Genomic DNA, 26849 nt, shown 5'->3' on the forward strand with positions numbered 1-26849 from the left:
AATAGAAAACAACATTAACTTCAAATATAAACTGAAATCAAATCTGTATTGGCAACTTCTACTAGCATGCGTCTCTCTTTGGATTCTCTAAGGATTGATGTGTTTTGATGCAAACTCCATGCCATAGGCTGAATTGTGTAAACTTTTCTTCAGAGTACACAGCAGATGGACTCATTATCAGTTTGTTTAGTTTAGATACATGCATTTTACATTAACTACCTGTGCGATCTCCACTTGGAACACAAAATACACCCCTGTGTAAACACAATTCGTCAGCATAATAGTAATGAAAACCATTAAAATTGAAATATCTTAATGGGTACCTGCAATAGTGGGACTTAAACCTGAATTTTTGCCTTCTGCGGCAACACCTTGTCAACTGTGCCAGTCAAGCATGCTTCACAACCTAGCTCAGCACTTAATTGTCCTAGTACCTCTCTTTTGGAGAAAGGTAGAGGCAAAATCAAGCGATGAATCACATAAAGAGATGTTTGCAGATAGTTCAGCTGCTGCAGGATTGCTCTGGAAACTGTTGCAGATTTGATCTGTCAGGATATTCCATTACCACATACATACAGCTCTACAACAGAAGATTTATTACGGCCCATCTACACAAACAAAAATTTAACAGATATCATTTTTGTGTAGGAATGATGGTTCAGTAGTCTTTATGTAAAAGATGTGCACATACTATGTAAGTTGACAGGTGTTACGTCTTACTTTGCATGCTGTGTGGTTCTTTCGGAAACAGGAGCGAGGCACAGATGTTGTTCATGAACAGAGTATTCAGATATTAATTTATTCTACATCTAATATCAAATAGTACAAATAATACATAACTTTGTTGCTGTGTTTTCAGCACCAATTGCTAACAATAGATTTGAGCCTAGAAATATATACAGATATAAAAAATTTATAAATCTGTCACTCTTCAAAACAATGTCTATTCAGAAGATGTCATGCCCTGGCCACTAATGAAACTCCGTAAATGTTATTCAACTGGCAAACAAATAAAATGAAAGCATGAATATTCAAACTTAAATAAACATGTCGTCGTAGTTCTGGAGAGGGGATGCTTGGATCTCATTGGCAGCAGTATAATCATTCGTTGCAGCGCCCTTTTGCCACGGTGGCGACTGCACGAAACAGTCGCGTAACTGGTGGCATGCATAACTGAAAGTGCGGCCAACCAGATAAAGGTTAATACTGCAATTGCAGCAAGAACTAGTCACAAAAAGCTTTGTACTCACTAGCTAAAAAAACATACTGGGGCTCCAGAGGACTGCCATGGCGTGTGTACTATTCTGAAACTTCCTGGTAAATTAAAACTGCATGCTGCACCAGAGCACAAACACAGAACTTGGTCTCTTTTGAGCAGTGTTCCACTAACTGAACTATCCAGACATGCATGACTCATGGTCTACCATCACAGCTTCCCAGTCTGGCACACAGTATCAATCAGCCAGAAATTTTCGCACATCGAGGATGAGTCTAAACTTGTGTGCTTTATGTAGTTTTATTTCTGTTTGTTTTCAAGCAGTCCACATCTGCAACACATGGGATTTGGCCAGACAAGAATGTGAAGCAAACCAATGAACTATATGGGTCATCAAGGGTGCTGTTATTATGCACCAGCTGTGATCCAAGAAAACATTGTGTATCAACAGCAGGGCACAAATAACATCCTGATCCATTATTAACATGCTGTACTGTAATTATACGATTATGGCTTAAAGAAAATTAATGTCTCGTGAACTCAAAATTCTGTACACCATAAGTTACTTGCTGTTCTGCCTTTACATGATCCAGACATACAGCAAAGAATGCGCTCATACACAGTCAATTACATCTGTGATAATCAATTAATTGTTTATATTTTCAGAAACTGTTAAATTCAATCACATACATGGATATCTATATGAATTTTGTCGTTTCTTAGAGAGAAAAAAAAAAAGAGTTCGTTTTCATCTTTATTTCTCCCAAGCTCTATTTCAGAGATAATTATGTACATAGGACATTATTGCAATCAAGAGAATAACAAAAGCTTAGGATAAAAATTGCCTAAGTAAGAAATGTGTCAAATATTGCAGGTGCTGAACACAGTGATAAAACTCCGGTCAGAAGCATAGTCCAAACTGAGGATAAATTCACATAAATGCAATGGTTACCATTCTTTTCACCAATAATGCCAATCAAGATTCCCATTCATACACTTCACTAGTTCTCAAATTTTACAACAATGTTGCCTTATCGAAACTATTTTCCGTGAATAAGACACTAATATCACTGCAATTTTTGTCACCACTGCTTCCCAACTGGACAAGCCTTGGAATTATTCAAAATTCACAATAAAGACTTACCTTGAATACAGGCAGAATTCTTAGTTGAATATTAGTGACTATATTATTAGGCAAGTGATGACGCACTGTCACACTGCCCACTAGTCGTGCACGACCAATGCCTAGATGTGGATGCACACTCAGTATATTTTCACTGTCAGTACTCCAGTGACCAGTTTTGCCATCTGGCGAGACCAAAGGCATTGAAAAACAGATTACATCCCCCAGTGTAAGGGTCCTCTGCAAGCATAAATAATACACATGATTAAACTGAAGAAGAACATGAAGAAGAAGAAGAAGAAGAAGAACTCACTCCCTGAAATTGAGAAAAAGTAAATAGGGAAAAAAAACAGATGAAAAGAAGAACCCCTCCATTCAAACTGGAAACAGTGTTATGGTGGATGTTTTGCAAATATTTGCTTAGTAACTATATTAAATGCCATGCTTACTTAAATACACGTTAATGTGTGTTTGCAGATGGAGCCACGCACTTGAATTTTCTAAGCATTAAGTAGAATACACAGTGGAGTTGACTTTTAACTAGTGAAAAATTATTGCTTTGGTAATACTGATTGAAATGAAGTAAATGTTACTAATGTCAAGAACAGTATTCCACATTTGTCAGTTACATTAACGCTGGAGAACTACATGCGTTTGTGACAGAAAAAAAAATTGGAAACGAAGTTTCAGCCAGAATTTACATGGTCTGTGATGCAATCCACACAACAGATTAGGAAGCAGATTCCCCCAAAGTGGTGTTATACAATGGTGTGTTCACACTGTATGCAACCCAATGTGACCTGGACAACAAGAAGCGCAGTTGTTGAGAAGTCTTCAAATAATATCCTTTTTCCTTGGGCCAGTAAATGTGTTTTTATTACAAAACAGTGATCTCATAATTCAAGGCTGTCATTAATGGATGCATAAAATCAACCAGGAGAGGATGACTGTAGGGGAATTCCATCATTCGTACAGCACCTTGAGAAAAGATCATGACAAAATCTGAAATTACTTCAAAATGAGTACAGGAACATTTGATTGTATAGTGCCATCTGCTTCAAGTAGATTACAGAAGAAAACCAAACGTTTCAGAAAGCTTATTACCACTGTTCGATAATTACACATTATTAAGTAGACAACACTTTTTACTATTAGCATTTTAATCATAGTTTACAATTTAGAAAATAGCTGCAAGTGAGTTGTAATACTGTTCATGATAGTTCACTGAAATTATCAAAGTTTCCATTAGCTCGGGGGTTTGGAGAAACGCTTTTAGCATGAAGATTTTCATGACTGTTAGAAGTCACTGTAGACTACTGTAATTCTTCCAAAAGAATCTGCTACATTTTAATACTACAGTTTCCTCTGTTGTGCTACAGTTTCCTCATTATGCGCAGTAAAGTCAGTACAAAGTGAGAGCTGTCATCTTGTGTCTCTGAATTTGAGAGTTGTTTCTGAATAAGTTTCAGCTTTTGTTTTTCTATGTTTAGCAGTTCTGTATTTGTACATTTCCTTTTTCTCTTCTGTCTGCCTGGCAAAGGTAAGAGTGGGGAAGAAGGCATTGAAATGATGACCTCTGAATTTTCCAACAGCCTTGAAGAGCTGGCTTCCAACGAACATATGCTGTTTTTGTCACCTGAAAAAATCTGTACATCTATAATAGCAGCCATTGACAATGTAGCATTGCCATGTAGAGAGAGGTTATGTTTCTAAAAGTAATATTATTCTTTATCTTGCGTGGTGTAATATTGTCTTTCAGGAACACCAGTACTTCTTACCATGGCCAATTTGGTTGGCAAGCTGCCGTTGTTTCCATAACAGTCTATGTGAATCATTTTCAGTTCTGACTGGAACACGGTGTGTTTTTCCACTTTGTCTTCACTAACTCACTGGGAAATGTAAGATGCGAATACATGCATAATTAAGTACACTTTGTATGGAGTACAATTTCTTTTCTTAGTGCATTAACTGCAAGATCCTTTGCATTGTTAATTCTGTTAATTTCATTTTTTCCAGACATTTGTTGGTCAGGCTCTCTCTCCATGCTCCGTAGCACTCATTTCGGATGGGTCTAACCAATGCCTCACAATGTGTACATGAAACGCTTGCAACAATACAGAAAATTCTGGGCCCTGCAAACCTGGCTTCTCTTACTATACCGTAGCTTCAAATAGGTGCAAAACACATGTATGCCAACCACAATTTACCAAATGCTATAGGGCCATTGATGGCAGCACATTTGAGTTCACTGTTCCTTCTCATTCTGATACAAGGTACTGGAACTGATGATAACAGCAGATTAATAAAACTGAGATTGGGAGTTATGGCAAGCAATAAGATGGTGGGACATTTAGGGTTAGCGATTTGTTCAACAATACATTGAACCTCCATAAAACTGGCCACCATTGAAAGAAGTACTTGATACTTCAGTAAAAGTCACATAAATGTTCACTGGGGACGAAGCCTTTGGCCTCTCGGAAAATTTAATGCATTTGTTTGCCAAAGGGTCACCAAGTGAAGAAGATACACTTAACAAGAGGTTACAGAGGTCTAGAATGGTGATGGAACAAACATTGAGAATTATGTCCAGAAAGTGGCATCTTCTTCAATCACCTTGAAAAAATCGAAAACACTGCTTTGACAGCATACTTTTGAAATAAGCAATGAGAGTCAAGAGTGGCATTCAAATACTGTCCACAGCCATTAATGCAAACTTTTCTGAGGAAGAAATTATCTAAAACTGTAACTATTGTGGCTATCATTTCATTATCAAAATGATAAAATTTGTACATTATTCAGGTGTAATAATGTACCAAACTTCTGTGTTACTTATGTGTAGTATTTCTGTAGTTAGTTATTTCTACTTTTTCATAGTAACTTTTTGCTCAACAATCTTAAGCTACTTCATTCCAAACTTGGGATAATGGATCACTACTGTGGTAGTATTTGTTTTTGTGATCCCAAAACACAGAACATTCATGTGCATTATTAAAGAGCGTTTTGACCTCCATCACAAGAAACTGCTCCAAACGAGCAAACAAAACACAAAATCGCATGCAACTGCATTGGCGTCATCCTACAGCACCACTCACCTCTTCCTGCATTCTAAATGGGCATCATACTATTCCCTTTCGAAAAAGGGGGGGGGGGGGTGTCTGGCACTGTTCATGCATCCCTTCACTTGGCTCAATTCGCATAGCATCACAGGCAACATAAATTCAGCCTAACATAAGAATAAACAACAAGGCAGTGTTTCTACTGCTACTTTGATTTATTGCATATGAGTAGGGAGATTACTACTAGTACTGATGGCACAGCAACAAAATTCAGTGACAAGGGAAGGAAATGTTGAGTGTTCAGTCATATGAGGTGGGACTGATAAGTCTGGTAAACTTTGTACACAACAGCAATAGATTTTATTAAATAGCATAGCTTTTGGAAGCACACATTCCTGTAACAGTTTTGTTCAAACTTTCAAACAAATGTGACTTGCAGTTGTTTGATGGTGGCAGCCTTAAGTGAATGCTTTCACAGATTGCACTGAAATGGATAAAGATGGGAACCAACCACTTGTAAACCATTTTTATTTAAAAATGTGGTCTGCAGTCCATACACAAATAGAATTGAGGGAAGTTGCAACAACAATGAAGACTTTTTATTACTGGATAAATGAAATTAAATATGATAGAAGCAGTGGAGATCTGCCACATTTTCATTACCTGATTGGGGTTCCTTCTGAAGAACTAATTGATCAAATACATGTATTGTGATAGAAGATTATCATACTAATATTTGCATGATCACTGAGCATATCATACCAACAGGAAGATAACACCTCGAATTACGTTTTGCATACGAGAGAGATCTTGAAGGGTTTTTTGTTCATTGTCTTCTCACCAGAAACCCTCAACAAGAAGATTGCAAAAGCAGGTATGAAAAAGATGAAGCACAACGGAAAGGACTTCTTACTTCATTATGTGCCTGCAGATGAGATGTGGTTCCACCTCTACCACAGGAAAAACAGTGGTCAAAGAAGAAGGAGAAGGGGACACAAAGAAGCAAAGTGTGAAAAATTATCTGAGGATTATAGCACCATCACATTAAGCTACCTCCTACCACGCAAAATTCCAACACTAAAATATAATTTCAATCATAAGTTATACAAGAAAAAGGATAAGAAACTCCTAGCATAATGACTGTGGTAAATATAAGAAAGTTACTGTAATGAAGCAATAAAAATTACTGTAGACAAACTTACCACTGAAGGCAATATAATTTCTCCAACTGTAAGTTTAATATAGTCAGCAGAATGCTGAAACACAATGTCATCCCAGATTTTCAGCATCGTTGAGCTCTCTTGTTCGAAAGTTGCATGAACCGATCCATCCTTTGGTTTTTTGCTAAGTTGAACAAGATCAAATCTATTTGTTCTGAGTTTGATATCTGACTCAACTGTAGTAAATGTCATTCCTGTGTTATCATGGTAAGTGATGGAAAAATCTGCTGTAATGCCTTTTGGAAGCACTGAGACTGTTTCATCTTCAGCAACATGAAAAATTGGATTGAAATTTATCATCATATAATGAATTGGTTTAACCTGAAAAATAAACAAAATTACTGTACCTAAGCACATTTCACAGTTCACCGGTAACATGGCTCATATATTAGGCATGCCAAACTGTGAGTACCACATGATTGTGTCAGTTACACTTGTATTGTTGTGACAGCTACACACAACAATTAATTGAAGTCATTTAATTGAAGTTATTGCAGAATATTTTTATTATTTAAAAATATATGTGTACAACTGGTTTAATAGTTGGCCCTTTTATTAACAATTGGCCACTTACATGAATGCAAATTAATGAAGTAATATCACAAAAAATTGAACAACACAGACTTGAATAAAACAGCAAGAAATATTTTGCAAAAACTGACATTTTCAATGGAAGTCAATGACTGATAGCAAACGGTGTGATTTTTACTATCAAATGCAATCATCTTCTTATTTTCCTGACTGACGAGTTTTGACCATTGGCCATCTGTAGAACCTTGTACAGCAAACAGTGAGCTATGATATCTTACATACAAACAAGTCATGTACTGTCATGTTGCAAATGACTGTACTTTACAATTAAAAAATCAACAAATATATTGTTTTCCAAATAAGGAACACCACATCATGTTCAGTGAATGATGACTATTTATCACATTTTAAAATGTGGACAAGGTTAATTTGACCATTAAATGAACTAATTACCCATTGTGAGGAGCCACAGATTGTTTGCAAAGGGTCACATGGGATGTGTTGCAATAACATTATGTTAAATAGCTACATGCCACTCATTGCAGCTTCAGAAATGACATTCTATTTCAAGATACACCTCTCAAAATTAAAAACTATTGTTCATCTAGTTTCAGGTTTAGCTCGTCACGGAAACTGACAGAAGACAAAATCAAAAGGACATCTTCTTTGTGAAGGGCACCACATTCATAGAAAAGAACAATTAGTTGCAAAACAGTACCAATAAATCTTATCAATAAATTTCTAAAAAAAAAAAAAACAACAGCAAACAGATTTTGATATGAAGCTTGCAAAAATCCAGTGTGGATATTCATTAAATAATTGATCCAGCAGGATTCCTAACGTCATGCACTAAAAATAACACATGATAGGATATATACAATATACCATATGTTAAAATATAAAAGTAACAAAAAAAGATAAATACAGATAGCACAAGTCCTCAGTCAACACAGAAAATCAAAAATTGTTTTCAAAATAAACAAAAGATACCGGAAATCATTCAGACCTAGACAGCAACATGCTCACATCCTGAAAGCAAGGTAGAAGAGTTACTGAAACTGATATATAAAAGCAAATCCTACTACAGCATCATAAACACAAATTTTAATGATAAAATCAGACAAAAAGTAAAGAATGATTCTTTGATGGGGAAATTTCAGATGGGGTTGGATAAAAATATTGAAACATTGCAAGAGATGCATGCATGAACTGGAGATCCCAGCCATGATTGCAGGTTATGCTCTTGTATTTGACCGCAAACTACACCTCTGCAATGTCCTCAACATGTTACAAGTGTCAGTCATGATCAGAACAGTGTTCTGTGTAGTTGTGAGTGCATTATGTTGGAGTAAGTGAATGTGGGCAAATTGTTGGTGTTCATAGGTACGTGCTTCTGTAACTAAGATAGCTAAAATGTTTGTTGTCTAAATATTTATACCGCATACACAGAAAGCAGAAAATAATCCTCCGTAAAAGCAAAACTGAGCAAAAATGTGTGTTGAGTGACTGTGACGGATGATCAGAGAAGAAGATTGTGTTGAAAAATAAAAACACAACAACCACAAAAGTCACAGTAGAACTCACTGTAATACTCGAAAACCCTTTAAGCACCTAAACAATTCAAATATCATTTGGTCAGGTAAGTCTTGTTTCACACTGTTTCCAACTTCTGGACTCATTTGTGTCCCAAGAATGCAACATGGAGGGGCTTCGGTGATGGTTGGGGCTGTCATATCATGGATTTCCACGAGCCCAAGTTTAATGTGCAAGGTTGCATTACTGCCAAGGATATGTGCCCATTTTCACTGAGAAGGTCCATTCCGTGGTGGAATGTTTGTTCCCCAATGATGATGATGTGTTCCAAGATGACAGGACTTGTATTTGTCTATTCTGAGACAACACATAGCTGTTTTGAATGCAAATGGTTTTCCTATACCATATTAGGCATGGTAATGTGTTATGTTTGTGAAGTTTCCATATTTTTGTCCACCCCATGTAAATGACGGAAGTCATATGTTAGCAGAATTAGCCACAGACAAAAGTATGTTTGTCCTTAACATATATTTTGCAAATGAAAACAATTATAAAATGGACTTGGCAAGAACTAAATGGAACTAAAAATTAAATTATAAAATAAAGGCAACCACTCACCTGCAGCACACTGATGTGTAGTACATATAACAGGGCACAGTATCAACTAGCTTTTAAGACCTGCCTCCTCTTCTGGCAGAAAGAACACACATTCTCAGAGACAACCACGTAACACCCAAGTGTATACTACAGTGGTCATGGAAACACTGATTATTAGATAGAACGCCTTTCATTTTGTTGTGCAGCCACTGAGTTATTTGTCTTTCTCTCTCTTACCCCACATTATCCCATTAAACCTTCCTTGGCTCTTACATCCTTCCCTAAGCACTCTCTACAACCATCTGTCCAGCCAACTGCAATCTAATAATCAGTGTTGTTGCTGCCTTAGAAATGTACATTTGAGTGTCTCTGTGGTTGTGCACATGTCTTTTCTGCCAGAAGAAAAGTCATGACTCAAACTCCAGTTAATAGGGTGTTCTGCTACATGTGTCTGTAAGCCACGCACCAGTCTGCTAATGGTGACTGGTTGCCTTTCCTTCATTTTACATACTGTTCCATCCAGGAATTTCCATTATTTTTATAAAAATCAAACAGACTATTTTTATCAAAAAAAAAAAAAAATCTACAGCACAAACTAATTCTACACCATGTTCCAATCCTAAGTCACAATAAACTCGTAAGAAGAAGAGTAAAAGTAGGTACGTAGCTTCAAATAAACTCACTCATCAGATTGCAAGTTAAAATGTAAATTATGAACATTTATCCAAGAATCATTAGATGTACAAATGAAATTAAGCAACAAGTTGTTTGTAAAATGAAGGTTATACAGACCTAGATTAAATGGTCCATTGTTTAACAAAGATACTTAGTCAAACAGCAAAAGGTATTACAGGCATGTAGAAAGTAAAACAAATGAAAATTTCTAATGGAACAAGACAATTGTTACAGAGAAGGCAAGAAATATTAGCAAACAATTATAGGAACATGATAGAAGATGCTGAATTAAACAAGAATGATGAAAGATAAGTTCTTGAAAACAGCCAGAAGTTGCACTTCATATATTTTTTATTTATGGGTTTCACTCTTCAAATGAACAATTGCATCATTATAACACAGTTTAAAGTTGGCTGACAGCACTACAGATTAAACTGTATAAAATACATGTTTTACCATCAGCTGCTTTTATTTTAAATCCAAATATCAATCGGTTTCAGTCACTTTAATTGTAATACTTAAGAGTCCTGATCTTCTCTTCAATACTGGTCTATGTACACTTGGTATTAGTATGTTTGCTTCTAAAAGTTCTGTGTTGTATATTGATACTCATGACACACTCCACACATTATTTAAGTAATGAGAAATGTAATGTTGTGGCTTAAACCATTTTCACCCTTATCCATGAAGATGGTCCATGACTGAAACCGGTCAATATTTGGGTTTAAAATAAAATTAGCTCATGGTCAAACATGCATTTTATACAGCACTTGATGGCTGTTAATAGTCACCTTCCAAAAACATTTAAAAAGATTAATCTCTGTGTACTACGGCACTTAAAATTATATTTCAAGTACTTTAAATGTAATTTAAATGCCAGTTTAAGTTTGGTTAGTGATCATTTTTGTGAATATCTTTTACATAGAAAAAGAAGACTGATGATGGATTCATAGTTTTTAGGGCTTTAACTGTAAGCTCCCTTGTGAAGCGGCATAACTACAGCATTGTTTCTATTTTGGGATATTGTGTTTTTTTAAAAAAAAAAAAACACTATTTAAACAATTTCTCCAGCTTTTGTCATTTCTAGTGAATCACCATTTTCTGCAGGTGCCTTTCCTTCCTTCTTGCCTTGAATGGATTTGTACACTTCACCTGGAATTATTTCTGGAACGTCACTATTTTGATTCTCAGCTATCTCTTTTCCTGCTTGATCCCTTGAACTATACAAAAATTTAAAGAAGTTTTGCAACCCATGGAACTCACTGTTGTCAGCTACTGTGCCATTTCATATGTGTCTCTCATCAAAATTTCATTGTATCTTCTCACATCTTCTAGAACACACTAACAAAAACATTTATTTGATTCAACATCTTTTACCATGTACCTTCAATTGTTTGGTTGAAACTCTTGTCTTTTCAATAACAGATGTCTTGTTCAAACAGAAATTTTCTTTTGTTTTACTTTCTTCATGCCTGTAATATATTTCTCTGTTTGAGTAAGTATCTTTGCCACACAACAGCCCACTTTGTCTATGGCCTTGAGTGCTATTGGTAAATTATATAAGGTTTTCTAAACAAAATATCTTATGTGTGTGTGTGTGTAAAAAAAGGAAGAAGAAATTAGCAGTTACAGCTTATGGCAATGAAACAAAGACTTTACATGTGAAAACCATCAAAATATGTGATTTCCTTAAAAGCAGCGAAGAGATGCATGCCAGAGTGGAACAGGACACATAATCAAAATGAAACAGAGGTCTGTGCGATACACAGCTGTGGAAATGAATTGTAAATTGATTAATGGAGTTCTTTGCTGGATTCTGAGAGACAGGAAAGGATCAAGACGACAACTTAATGGAGATGGGTAGAAGACAATACAAAACATACAGGAGTGAGATGGGTATGTATAACCAAAAACTATAACATCTGTAAAAGACTAAAGGGCAGCTCTATCCAAAAATGGCTCTTAAATGGCTGATGATGATTAGTTAACTGATTATTAATAATTCCTCTGTAACAAAGAAGGAGTTGATTAAAAGAAATAATTTCAATTTGTACCCAGAAAATAATTCTACTGTCAATCAGACGTTTTATTCGCTCAGTTAGATTGTCAGGGATCGTATGGTTGTGTACTTCACTCCTTTCTGTGCCAATGTTAGGTAGGGCATATCATTTTTGCCTTCTAGCACTGCATTTGTGAATACCTATGTTACTCTAAAAACTAAAATGTAAGGGTGACAAAAACTTTCTTCAGTGAACAAATCTGTTGTGCAGTTATTGTTAACATTCCCATCTGCTTGAATAGATGCCTGCACGATTTGATGATTTAAAACATGGCCTTTGTGAGAAGATACGTCAGCCTTAAGAGTGTGTTAGTTTTGTAAATTATACGTGTAAACTACCTCATTTGGCATTACCTTAAGAGACTGCATTTATTCTCCGTTGAGCAAGCAAAGAATTAACCATCTTCTGTGAAGAACGAGAGAATGCTTACCGATAACGTTAAAAACCACCGATATCTCTACAGGTAACACTCCCTGTCATTTCAAGGCATTTTCCAATTTGTGCCTTGAAAATGGCAAGGGACATGCCAAATATCAGAGTTTTTGATGAATTTATCTGGCCACATTCTCACGAGTAATTAAGACCATACAACACACTGGGAAACCTTAACATCTCCTTGGGCAATGTTTTGAACATTATAGTTTGCAAACTTAACAGGATACAAATTCCTATTCAGAAAAGACAAGGAAGTTCTCGTATACTATGTATGCAGTTGACATACACATTTTTTAAACCACGAGTCTTTAAAATCAAGAAAATAACACTGTCACCACTGCTATCTGAGTCCATGTCCGAACCATCTGATTATAAATTTGGGATGATAGGTTCAAGGCTTATATTCATCTTCACCTCTCTATCAAAGTCTTCTTTTTGAAGCTTCTCAATGTGCTGCACACAGTGTGCCGAGGCTTAAGAGGGCCGACACTTGTTCTCTGTGCCCACATTAGTTCAATCTGATTATACTGACATTATATGTGGGTAAAAACATAACTGAGAGACCACATTCACGTGCAAGAAAGTAAAACATGTACGTTCTGTCATGAGACCTGTATAAATTAATGAGCTGCAGGAGTTTGGCACAAGTCTGGTTTATACTATGTGGAATTTTTTCATTTTTAAGCCAGAACACAATATCCACTTTCTTGTTGTTTGTACTTGGTGTTTGCTCTGTAATGGTAATCACAATGACTGACTTCAAAGCAAGATAAGGCAAGAATTGTTCAGTGAACCACCTCTTCAAACTGACAGCATTCATTTCTGAATGGTAGTAACTGCCCCCCAACCTTTTTTTTTTTTTTTCCTAAATACAAGTTTATTCTCAGAAACAAAATCAGATGAAGAGTCATCATGCAGAAAATCATCCGAGAACCTCTACCTATAGCAACTTTAAAACCACCAAAACCATCACTCATTTTCCATCACATATTCATGGAATGATTTTGGTTCACCCCAGTTTCATCAATGTAATACACTACTGAATTGCCTCCTTTTCTTGTATCATACTCCTTTATAAGGGGTGCTTCATGCTGCATATACATCACTTCTTTCAAGTAAAAACATTCTTCTCAGCATACTTGCATTGACAAAGCACTACCGTTGAAGACAATTTTCTCTTGCATAATTGTAACATGTATTTTTGATGTAGAGTATTCACTACTTATCTACATTTTAAACATGGAACATTTTAAAATATTTTTTGTTACAGGTTTCTTGCGATTTTGATGCTTCCCAGATGACGCAAAACCAAATTTTGCTGAGATTTCTACAGTTCTGACACTTTTGTTTACTATTCTCTGCAGGGTTCTCTTGCCAACACATCCTTCTACAGTTCATTCTTGTGTCTTCAAAATGTCAAAAACGGAAGTCCCACTTTCAGATTCCCATTTGAAAGAATTATAACTGCAGTAAATAAACCACCTTGCTTGCTTGTAAAGCACATCATGTTTACTGTCATCGCCTAATATATTCATCTGAAAATCATACTAAAACATTTCAGATACCCATTCACAGATATAATTCCACAAGAAAATAACATAATCTGAATGAATAATTCAGTCGCTGTGTGAATGAAACAATATTGTCGCGAATTACAGCAAATGTGCAGCATGAAGGAGAGAGATTTTCACAGTCCAGTTGTACCTCAAGGCTAGCTGCTCAGAGAGAGAATGAATCTTATTGGCTGGTGGCAGTTAATGGAGGGGGATGCACAGAATGGCTGAAACTTGACCTCCTTCCTACCTGTCAAGCACTGTAATGCTCACCAACTGGTGTTGTCAACTGTGGGTGACCACTAGGAGGGAAATATTCAGTGTTTTGTGTCTTAAAATAGTAGCTGACTGCTTGAAAAATGTTGTTAATTTGGCAGGATGCAACAATTTGAAAAAAATCTAAAACATAGCGCCGCATTGGCCGCTGTGAGCCTGCGAGGCTGCATTATGCAACCCACCTGGGCCGGCTCGCCAGCAGGTACGCGTGCTGCTAGAGAGACTACAGCACGCATACGGGATAATGCGCCTGCGCCGGCCCACGCAGCGTCTAAGTCCGTTATCAGCGCTCTTATGTAATGAAGGTCATGCGCTCAGTATAAAAGCAGCCAACTCAGACCAGCGCAATCATACCGCTGTGAGCTATATCTGCAACAACATTCAAGCAGTATGCCTCGTCAACGTGTGTATCATCAACGTCGCCATCGCATGCCAGTCTACAAAAACATAATAAGCCTGGAGAATAAACTTGGCACAAATGGAACTGCACAAAGTGCTATATTGAATGGACCGATTTTATTCCCTGGATGACAAGTTAATTTCAGTTTTGATGTTGCCACAGGCTGTACTGGAAGTGGATGGTTTACTCTTGCTATCATCCGATGTGAGAATGCCTCTCCACCTGGATTGGAATCATTCGCCAACCGAGATGTCATCGCTTACAAGACCTGGCATTGTGGAATAGATGCTAAGACACTATCTAGACCTAGTTATCTATACAGGGTGTTACAAAAAGGTACGGCCAAACTTTCAGGAAACATTCCTCACACACAAAGAAAGAAAATATGTTATGTGGACATGTGTCAGGAAACTCTTACTTTCCATGTTAGAGCTCATTTTATTACTTCTCTTCAAATCACATTAATCATGGAATGGAAACACACAGCAACAGAACGTACCAGCGTGACATCAAAAACTTTGTTACAGGAAATGTTCAAAATGTCCTCCGTTAGTGAGGATACACGCATCCACCCTCCGTCGCACGGAATCCCTGATGCGCTGATGCAGCCCTGGAGAATGGCGTATTGTATCACAGCTGTCCACAATACGAACATGACGAGTCTCTACATTTGGTACCGGGGTTGCGTAGACAAGAGCTTTCAAATGCCCCCATAAATGAAAGTCAAGAGGGTCGAGGTCAGGAGAGCGTGGAGGCCATGGAATTGGTCCACCTCTAGCAATCCATCGGTCACCGTATCTGTTGTTGAGAAGTGTACGAACACTTCTACTGAAATGTGCAGGAGTTCCATCATGATTGAACCACATGTTGTGTCGTACTTGTAAAGGCACATATTCTAGCAGCAAAGATAGAGTATCCCGTATGAAATCATGATAACATGCTCCATTGAGCGTAGGTGGAAGAACATGGGGCCCAATCAAGACATCACCAACAATGCCTGCCCAAACGTTCACAGAAAATCTGTGTTGATGACGTGATGGCACAATTGCATGCGGATTCTCGTCAGCCCACACATGTTGATTGTGAAAATTTACAACTTGATCACGTTGGAATGAAGCCTCATCTGTAAAAAGAACATTTGCACTGAAATGAGGAGTGACACATTGTTGGATGAACCATTCGCAGAAGTGTACCCATGGACGCCAATCAGCTGCTGATAGTGCCTGCACACGCTGTACATGGTACGGAAACAACTGGTTCTCCTATAGCACTCTCCATACAGTGACGTAGTCAACATTACCTTGTACAGCAGCAACTTCCCTGATGCTGACATTAGGGTTATTGTCAACTGCATGACGAATTGCATCCATTGCAGGTGTCCTCGTCGTTCTAGGTCTTCCCCAGTCGCGAGTCATAGGCTGGAATGTTCCGTGCTCCCTAAAATGCTGATAAATTGTTTCAATCGTCTTCCTGTCGGGACACCTTCGTTCTGGAAGTCTGTCTCGATACAAATGTACCGCGCCACGGATGTTAATCCATACATCAAATGGGCATCTGCCAACTCCACATTTGTAAACATTGCACTGACTGCAAAACCGCATTCGTGATGAACACTAACCTGTTGATGCTATGTACTGATGTGCTTGATGCTAGTATTGTAGAGCAATGAGTCGCACGTCGACACAAGCACCGAAGTTAACATTACCTTCCTTCAATTGGGTCAACTGGCGGTGAATCGGGGAACTACAACACATACTGACGAAACTCAAATGAGCTCTAACATGGAAATTAAGTGTTTCCCGACACATTTCCACATAACATCTTTTCTTTATTTATGTGTGTGGAATGTTTCCTGAAAGTTTGGCCGTACCTCTTTGTAACACCCTGTATAGTAATATGACTTTTACACTGTATACCCACTCTTGTCGTAAAGTTAGTAATGATGAAAAAATACATGTATGGATGAAAGGACTTGGTGTACTTGCTGGGAATGTAACTATAACTGGTGATGTAACTCTGTACTATAATTATTAATAAAGTCTGATCTGTAGCGTCAGCCGCCAATCGTTAGACGTACATCTAGTGAAGGGGGGCTCAAGGATGCAACAATTTGAAAAAATCTAAAACATAGTTCCGCGTTGGCTGCTGAACGCCTGCGAGGCTACATGATGCAACCCACTTGGGCTGGCTTGCCAGCGGGCACACGTGCTGCTAGAGAGACTACAGCTCCCTGAGCTCACAACCCACCTAGTCATAAAGTGATGATGCATCTAGAGTCTAAGCCTGAGATATAACTTTGAGACATGTTGACAGACTGAGCAGTACAGGCAATCAGTGTTGCCAGTGCCATACAAAACTGGAAACACAGTACACTCTACTGAGCTGCACCAAGAATGCATTTATACTTTTGCTTCCATCGCACACTATGTGTAGTAATTTTCTGCACTGAAAAGAGTATTGTTTGCTTGTGGTTTTTTATCTCAAATTGAAGAAGCTGATAAAGAGTCAAAATGAAACAACTTGGGAATAGGGACTTACAGAATTGGCACTAGTCCTACACCAGTAAAACCTACGGACTGTCAGGAACTACAAGGACAATCAATGAACAGGTGCCTTAAGTTTGGCAAAGCGAGTATAATGTTTACTGAACGATGTTATACATTACAGAAGGTGTTTAAAATGGCTATCAACACATGCAATATAGGCAAATCATTTTCAGAGAAAATTCTGGTACACACTACAAAGTACATCAGGCATCATGTGAACCTTATCAGATGCTGCAAGTATGCTGATAAGAAATATTCCTTCACTGGGAACTGGTGCCTAATGCATAAAGCTTTCAACTTGAACATACCAAAAATAAAAATAAAATCAATAAACTAATCAATAAAGAGGTGCCAGATCAGGGGAGTGAGTGGGCCATTCAATTGCACCTCCCCTTCCAAGCCGGTGCCTGTGGTATGTGGCACTGAGTACATCACGAACTAGCATAAAAAAGTGTGCACGCGCTCTGTCTAATTGTGCTATATATTTCATCTCTTCTGCCAGCTAATTCAAGCTGTGCACAAAAGTGAAGGAACAGAATTTGCATGCTACAGAACACCTTTTGACAAAATTCTCAAAAAAAAAAAAAAAAAAAAAAAAAAAAAAAAAAAAAAAAAAAAAAAAAAAAAAAAGAGGAGGGAGGCGTTCATTACTTCATTACCTATTTATTTCAATTATGTTTCCATTTTTGCTTGTTATTGTTTTAGTGGCTAACATGATCTGTGAGATATTGCTTGTGTTGATTTGCTCACTAATTACACTACTGGCCATTGAAATTGCCACACCAAGAAGAAATGCAGATGATAATTGGGTATTCATTAGACAAATATATTATACTAGAACTGACATGTGATTACATTTTTACGCAATGTGAGTGCATAGATCTTGAGAAATCAGTACCCAGAACAACCACCTCTGGCCGTAATAACGGGCTTGATACGCCTGGGCATTGAGTCAAACAGAGCTTGAATGGCGTGTACATGTACAGCTGCCCATGCAGCTTCAACACCATACCACAATTCATCAAGAGTAGTGAATGGCGAATTGTGACAAGCCAGTTGCTCGGCCACCATTGAGCAGACGTTTTCAATTGGTGAGAGATGTGGAGAATGTGCTGGCCATGGCAGCAGTCAAACATTTTCTGTATCCAGAAAGGCCCGTACAGTACCTGCAACATGCGGTCGTGCATTATCCTGCCGAAATGTAGGGTTTCGCAGGAATCAAATGAAGGGTACAGCCATGTGTCGTAACACATCTGAAATGTAACATCCACTGTTCAAAGTGCCGACAATGCGAACAAGAGGAGACCGAGACATGTAACCAATGGTACCCCAATACCATCACGCCGGGTGATACACCAGTATGGCGATGACGAACACACACTTCCAATGTGCGTTCACCGCGATATCACCAAACACAGATGCGATCATCATGATGCTGTAAACAGAACCTGGATTCATCAGAAAAAATGACGTTTTGTCATTCGTGCAACCAGGTTCGTCGTTGAGTACACCATCGCACGCGCTCCTGTCTGTGACGCAGTGTCAAGGGTAACAGCAGCCATGGTCTCCAAGCTGATACTCCAAGCTGCTGCAAACGTCATCGAACTGTTCGTGAAGATGGTTGTTGTCTTGCAAATGTACCCTTCTGTTGACTCAAGGATCAAGACATGGCTGCACGATCCATTACAATCATGCGGATAAGATGCCTGTCATCTCAACTGCTAGTGATACGAGGCCATTGGGATCCAGCACGGCATTCCGTATTACCCTCCTGAACCCACCGATTCCATATTCTGCTAACAGTCACTGGATCTCGACCAACACGGGCATCAATGTCGCAATACGATAAACCACAATCGCGATAGGCTACAATCTGACCTTTACCAAAGTCGGAAACCTCCTTACACGAGACATCACAACAACGCCAGTCACCTGCTGTCTGTGTATGAGAAATCGGTTGGAAACTTTCCTCATGTCAACATGTTGTAGGTGTCGCCACCGGCGCCAACCTTGTGTGAATGCTCTGAAAAGCTAATCATTTGCATATCACAGCATCTTCTTCCTGTGGATTAAATTTTGCGTCTGTGGCATGTCATCTTCGTGGTGTAGCAATTTTAATGGCCATTAGCGTACTTTCCTTTTCATTGAAAGGGCACTTTGTACATGATAGTTGTCCAGTAATGTCATACATTTTTTGTTGTAATTATTCACTCTAACAATTTTCACATCCTGTTCCTTGTTGGCTGGTTCATGTCCATGTTTTATCAGATTTTCAACAAAGGTAGAACAGCTATTTTCATATTGCTTTTATATCTAGTTTTGAAATCCTGCCTGTCATCCCCAGATATACTGATTCACATTCTTGACATTCCACCTGGTATATAACTGCTCCTTGGTTTGTCTATTGTTGTTTGTAAATGTTAATGGAGTATGTTTCTTGTTCTGTAAGCAAGACGTAATCCTTGTTTATTTAATATATTTGCTATTATGTGTGTTAATTTGTGTTAGTATGTTAAAGAGTGCCATTTCTCCCTGTTAGTCATTTCATGGATGTCAATGTTTTGTGTTTGTGTTCTCTGCTTGTTTTCATTTTTCTTTGGTTGTGGTTTGACTTTGTGGTTGAGTCTTTGTACTACATGGGTATTATAAACATTGTTTGTGGCTATGGGTTCTTTTGTTTCTAATTCCTTTTAATAATATTATTTGCTCAGTAGTATATTATTTAGTCTGTGTAAAACATGTTGGATGGTCACTAGTTTTGTGGGTGGTCACATGCGGCAGGTATAACTGTCTCTTTGGCTGCTGAGTTTCTGAAGACGTCAAATGTGTGCTTATTGTTATATCCAAGAAATGTACTTACTTTTACATTTCTTTTTCCATTGTGAATTGAATATTTATATGTATACTGTTGATGTCTGTATGAAGTTTATGCATTTTTCTGTTTCTTCATCTACCATACATATTGTATCATCCACATACCTGTACCAGTAAACAATTTTGTATCCTTTCTTTATGATGACTCTATCAAAGATTGTGCTTTTTATGTGGTTGATGAAATCTTTGTGGATGTTCCTGATATTATGGATCCCACTGGAATATTATGCCTAAAATCTGTTGTTATCGATTGCTTTTTCTTCTTCCTTTTCATAAGTGTGGCTCTGAGCAAAATACATCATCAGGGTGTCTAAGTGGGGAAAAAAAAAAAAAAAAAAAAAAAAAATCCCGGATTTCACGGTTAAAAACACAATTTCTCCTGGATGAAATTACATATAAAGTGGGTGAAACTACATCCGTGTTAAGTAACAGTATACTTTCCCTCAGAACTGTAAAACCTATCAGTCCTTTGAATCGTAAAGATCTTATACGGGCGGAAGACGTCCCAGCACTTTAAGAAACGAAATTCAGGAAAAACAATGCGTTTGGAAAGTTGTTTGATGCGAGACAATATGCACAGAGTTTATTTTCGTACTGCAAAAGTATACTGGGTGTTACAAAAAGGTACGGCCAAACTTTCAGGAAACATTCCTCACACACAAATAAAGAAAATATGTTAGGTGGACATGTGTCCGGAAACGCTTAATTTCCATGTTGGAGCACATTTTAGTTTTGTGAGTAGGTACTCTATTTCCTTGAATCACCGCCAGTTGGCTCTACAGTACTAGCATCAAGCACATCAGTAAGTAGCATCAACAGGGTAGTGTTCATCACAAACGTGGTTTTGCAGTCAGTGCAATGTTTACAAATGCGGAGTTGGCAGATGCTCATTTGATGAATGGATTAGCACGGGGCAGTATGTTTGTATTGATACAGATTTCCAGAACGAAGGTGTCCCGACAGGAAGACGTTCGAAGCAATTGATCGGCGTCTTAGGGATCACGGAACATTCCAGCCTATGACTCGTGACTGGGGAAGACCTCCCCACATACAGGGGCAAAACAAGAGGAGAAGAAACACACTAAAAAAGGAAAGGAAACACAAGGAAAAGAGAACAGAAACCGAAGGGAAACAAGGAGGTAATCGTGACTGGCGGACCTCTTACCTAAAACCTGGGCGAGCCAGTCACCCAGCAGCACATTAAAACCCTCTCCCCAAAATCCGAAGCAACAGATTGGACAGGACACAAAACCGTAAGACCTTAACCACAGTCGCTGCGTCGTCTTGCAAAATAGAGGGCAAATCCGGTGGCAAAGAAACCACCGCCCTCTCGTCAGAGAATAAAAGACAGTCAAGTAAAATGTGTCGGACAGTAATCTGGACGCCACAAGCACTGCAGATTGGGGGGTCCTCCCGCCGGAGTAAGAAACCATGCATTAAGGGACTGTGCCCAATGTGGAGGCGAGTGAGGAGGACCTCATCCCGCCTGTATGACTGGTAGGGCGTACGCCATGGTCGCGTAGTGGCCTTTACCAGACGCAGCTTATTGTCAGAAACTGCCAGCCACTCCTCTTCCCATTGATGCATAACACGAAAACGCAAAAGGGAGGTTACAGCATGGAGGGGGACGGCACATTCAACAACGTGAGGGAGGGAACATGCATCTTTGGCAGCCACATCCGCCAGTTCGTTTCCCCTAATACCCACGTGCCCCGGCACCCAGCAGAAAGAAACCTTCTTCCCCTGCCGCTGCAGGTGGAGTAGGGCATCATGGATGTTCTGGACGACCGTATCCGCTGGGTACAAGTGTTGCATGGTCTGAAGGGCACTCAGGGAGTAAGAACAGATGAGGAACTTAAGACTGGGAACACATCTCATCTGCTCCAATGCCCGCAAGATTGCAAACAATTCAGCATCAAGGATGGTAAACGCCGCAGGAAGCCATAACTTGACGACTCGATCAGGGAAAACAACAGCACAACCAACAGAGTCCCCCTATTTACAGCCATCTGTGAATTCAGGTACATGGTCCGGATGCTGGTTTAAAATATCGTAAAATAAGGAGGTAAAAACAAACGCTGGAGTGCAGTTCCTCCGATTCTCCGACAAGTCTAGAAGGATGCTGGGCCTCTGAAGCAACCAGGGAGGCAGGCGAGTAAAACCTTGTCGTTGGGGGGCCACACGCTCCACACCAAGGGACTCAAGCAAATACTTGGCACGAATCCCAAATGGTCTCGTTGATCTGGGACGACTGAAAAAGAGACGTTCCACAGGCGGTCGGGCAACGGTAAAGTACGCAGGGGAGGTAGGACAGGCAAGGGAATGACACACCTGTCGCACTATGAGGAGTTTCCTCCGGATGGCGAGCGGCGGTTCCCCTGCCTCAGCACACAGGCTGGGGATGGGACTGGTACGGAAGGCACCAGTGGCCAGCCTGATACCCTCATGGTGTACTGCGTCAAGGATCTTCAGATACGAAGGCCTTGCTGACCCATACACGGTGCAAGCATAGTCAAGACGCGATCGGACGAAAGCCCTATAAAACTGCAGCAGACGCGCCCGATCCGCTCCCCAGGACCGATGTCTCAGACACTTCAAAATATTCAGTGCCTTCAGGGCCCGCACCTTGAGCTCTTTAAGGTGAGGCAACCACGATAACTTGGAATCAAAAGTGAGGCCCAGGAACCTCACAGTGTCTCTAAAAGGAAGAACGGTCTAGCCTCAGACGCAATTCAGGGGAGGTAAAAGGACGCCGAGAACGATTAAAATGAACACACACAGATTTGTCTGCAGAAAAGGTAAAACCCGTCTTTGCAGTCCATGCCTCTAAGCATTTTATCGTAAGCTGCAACTGCCGACTAGCAGAGACAAGACTGGAGGAAGAACAGAAAACAGCAAAATCGTCCACAAACAAGGAGCATTGGGCAGGACTCCGGATAGTGGACGTGATACTGTTAATAGCGACGGCAAAGAGGGTGACACTTAAAACGCTGCCCTGAGGAACACCATTCTCCTGCACGTACAAATCAGATAGCACATTACCAACCCGATACCGAAAGAGGCGGTGAGAAAGAAAGGACCGAATGAAGATGGGGAGACGGCCACAAAAGCCCCACTCATGGAGTTGATTGAGGATAAGGTGGTGTCAAGTAGTGTCATACGCCTTATTAATGTCAAAGAAGACCTCTAGACAATGCTGGTTACGTAGGAAGGCCTGCTACATGGCGGCCTTAAGCAGGGTCAAGTTGTCTATAGTGGAACGACATCTCCGAAAGCCACACTGAGAGGGGCTAAGGAGCTGCCTGGTCTCGAGCAGCCAAGCCAGGCGGCGGTTGACCATGCATTCCAACGTCTTCCCAACACAGCTCGTCAAAGCAATACTGCAATAACTACTGGGATGCGTTCGGTCCTTCCCTGGTTCGAGGAGGGGAATCAAAATCGCCTCCCTCCACGAGTCAGGGTACGTGCCGGATAACCATATCATATTAAAACAGTTCAGGAGAACTTCCTTGGATGGCAGCAACAAGTGCCGCAGCATGCTGTACCGGATTTGATCATGACCAGGCGCAGTATCATGAGCCACAGACAGCGCAGAATCCAGTTCCCACATTGTGAAGGGGCAGTTATAGTGTTCAGAATTTAGAGACCGGAAGTCCAAGTGACCCCTCTCGATGGCAGTGCGGTAGCGGCAGAAATCTGGATCACAGTTAATAGTGGCGGTAGAGTCCGCAAGATGCATGGCCAGTGTCTGGGCAATGTCTCTCGGTGCCATGAGGAGACATCCCTGATGCAGCAATGCCGTGACAGGTAGCTGGCTAAGTTTCCCGGAAATCCTCCTGATGGCTTCCCATACTTTCGTAGAAGTAGTGGAGCGAGATATGGAGTTCAAGAACGATTGCCATGACCGTCGTTTGCTCTCTTTAATCACTCGCCGCGCTCTGGCCCTTGCCACCCGAAAGGCCGCAAGATTGTCAGCTGAGGGACGGCACTTGAAGCGGCGCAGTGCTGCACGGCGGGTGCGGATGGCTGAGTGGCACTCAGTGGTCCACCAAGGGACAGGACGCCTCTTGGGATGACCGGATGACTTTGGGATTGACAATTCAGCAGCATGTGAGATCAAGGCTGCAACGTGGTCTACCCATTCGTGGACGCTGGCACGGTGTTCCAAAACAGCCAGTTGGCTGAAAAGTGTCCAGTCAGCTCTGCAAAGGTGCCACCGGGGCGGCACTGGTAATGCCACAGCCTCATACAGGAGGTGAATCCAGAGAGGGAAGTGGTCACTAGAATTGAGGTCAGCTGCAGCCTCCCACAGAGCAGAATCCGCAAGTGCTGGAGAGCAAAAGGAAAGATCAATAGCCGATGACGACCCGGAAGCAGTACAGAAATGAGTGGGAGCACCAGAGTTGAGGAGGCACAGTTCTTCAGACATCATGACGCTTTCCAGAATGCGACCCCTGGGGCAAGTAGTCGGAGAGCCCCATAAGACATTATGAGCGTTGAAGTCCCCCAGAAGAAGAACTGGGCGGGGGAGTTGGCTAATAAGGTCCGTGAGAGCATCAGAGTCTATCGCATCCGGAGGTGGTAAATAAACTGAACAGACTGTGAGCCTCCGACCCACAAGAATGTCAACTGCAACTGCTTGCAAGTCGGTGACGAGAGGGAGTTCAGATGAGGGGTGCATGTCACGGACAAAAACAGCAACACCACCCTTTGCCCTTTGCCCCGTCAGATCATCTTTTCGATACACGGTATAGCCCCGTAAAGAAGGAGAATCAGTGGCCCGAAAATGTGTCTCTTGGAGACATAAGCACAAGGGGCACTCTCGTATAAGGAGTTGTAATTCGGCCACATGCGTCCTGAACCCATTCAGGTTCCACTGTAATATGGGAGCCAGTGATCAGGGTGGCTGAACTTTCACCCTGCCTCTGTGCTTTGGAGGAGAGACCGTACTGGCCGGAGATTTATTCCTGGGGTGAGAAGATCGCCCCCGGTCGACATCAATGTCCATAAGCTCCGATGACGACCCACGGGAGATGTCAGACAGTACGATGGCCTCGTCATCGGACCAACGCTGACTAGTCTCCTCAGGTGACAAAACCTTCACCTTCTGAGGTTTTGTCTTGGGGGGCTTGGAATGCAGAGCCTTGTCAACAGTTGGAGGTTGACTCGCCTGGGCAGAAGGCGCCATATGCGGAGAGGCAGGAAGTACCCCAATGTCAGCAACCACGGCCTTGTCCGACGTAGCGGGGAGAGCCGCAGGTTGCAGAACAACCGCAGCAGCACAAGTGCACTGGCAAGCGCAGGTATTAGTGCTAACACTAGCAACCTCCGTTTGCGAAGCAACAGTGGCCAGTTGTACCGGTTTTTTGAGAGCGGAAGCGAAAGATGTTGAAAACACAGGAGGTTGCATGGCCTTAAAGAGCTTCTTGGCCTCACCATAGGGGATGCGCTTAGATGTTTTAATCTCCTGTACCTTCTGTTCTTCAAGATAGATGGGGCAGATCCGGCTCCAGACAGGGTGACTCCCAGAGCAATTCATGCACTTCACAGGCGATGAACGATCGGCTCCGTCATGGGCAGGCTGACCACATTTACCACAAGTGGCTATCCCATTGCACCCAAACGTAGTATGCCCAAAGCGCTGACATTTAAAACAGCGCATTGGGTTGGGGAAATATGGCCGTACTGGCAAACGTAAGAACCCCGCTTTAACATGCTCTGGGAGTCTCGGGCAACTGAACGTGAGAATAAACGAGTCAGATTTGACGAGGTTCCCATCGACTCGTTTCATAATATGCTGCACGTCAACAATACCTTCGTCAGCCCACTCAGATTTTAACTCTTCTATGGGGATATCCACCAAGTCCCTACACATCACAACACCCTTACTATAATTCAAAGTGGAGTGGAGCTCGGTCTCGATAGCGTACTCTCCTAGACAGGTTGCTTTCCGAAGGGAAGCAACTTGACGGGAACTAGAAGTCTCAACTAACATAGTCCCATTGCGCAGTCGCTTTACAGATTTCAGTGTTCCAGCAATTCCCTCAAGATCCTTGTGGATGTAAAAGGGAGAAACCCTCTCAAAGCTACCCTCCTTCCTTTTAATAATCAAAAACACATTCTGAATATCAGCATGTGCTCCGTTACTACAGTCTGTTAAATCTCTAGCAACACCAGGCACTGGAGGACTCGCAGCGCGTAGCCGGTTTTTCGATGGGGTGTGTTTTCCTACCAGTGGCCCACCCAAGCCACTGGTAGGGGGAAATGTAGAGGTTGAAGGGTCCATTGCGGTCCCACGAGCAGCTAGGGAACTAAAGGTCCACTCAGACAGAGCCCCGCATGCCTGAGTAAGCCTTATACAACTGGGGTGCGGCAGGTGCCCCAGAGGTTGCCCGTTTGCGACTGTTCCACCCCAACAGCCATGCATCTTCTAGGCGCGGAGCACACCGAAAGATTGAGGGGTTTTTATAGAGGTTGGCCTTCCTCGCAATCCAGGCGGTCAAGCCAAGATTACCATTCCCCGCAGCACACAACATTTCACCGCCGCGCCGTACGGTGGTCGCTGAAGCATGTCCGGGGGTTACGGTGACAGGAGACTGGCGGCGCAGACCAGTCCCCAGCTCAGGACCCCGGGGTCGCCAAGCCCGTACTCAGCAAGTGAATGCTGAGCCCCTGGGGGGCACGTCAGTGTATGGAGAGTGCTACGGGAGAACCAGTTGTTTCCATACTGTGTACAGCGTGTGCAAGCACTATC

General features: G+C 41.0%; 1 protein-coding gene across 1 annotated transcript in view; it reads right to left on the reverse strand.

The window, feature by feature from the left end:
- The window catches only part of LOC126272402 (nuclear pore membrane glycoprotein 210-like), a 242236-nt gene that overhangs the window by 107697 nt on the left and 107690 nt on the right, over positions 1-26849 (reverse strand). Inside the window, exons 8-9 of the mRNA XM_049975230.1 lie at positions 6598-6936; positions 2361-2579 (exon numbers count right to left, since the gene is read on the reverse strand). Coding sequence (XP_049831187.1) covers positions 2361-2579; positions 6598-6936 — 558 coding nt within the window. The remainder of the gene's footprint in view (positions 1-2360; positions 2580-6597; positions 6937-26849) is intronic.

The sequence above is a fragment of the Schistocerca gregaria genome, chromosome 5 (assembly GCF_023897955.1).
Source record: "Schistocerca gregaria isolate iqSchGreg1 chromosome 5, iqSchGreg1.2, whole genome shotgun sequence".
Taxonomy (NCBI): domain Eukaryota; kingdom Metazoa; phylum Arthropoda; class Insecta; order Orthoptera; family Acrididae; genus Schistocerca; species Schistocerca gregaria.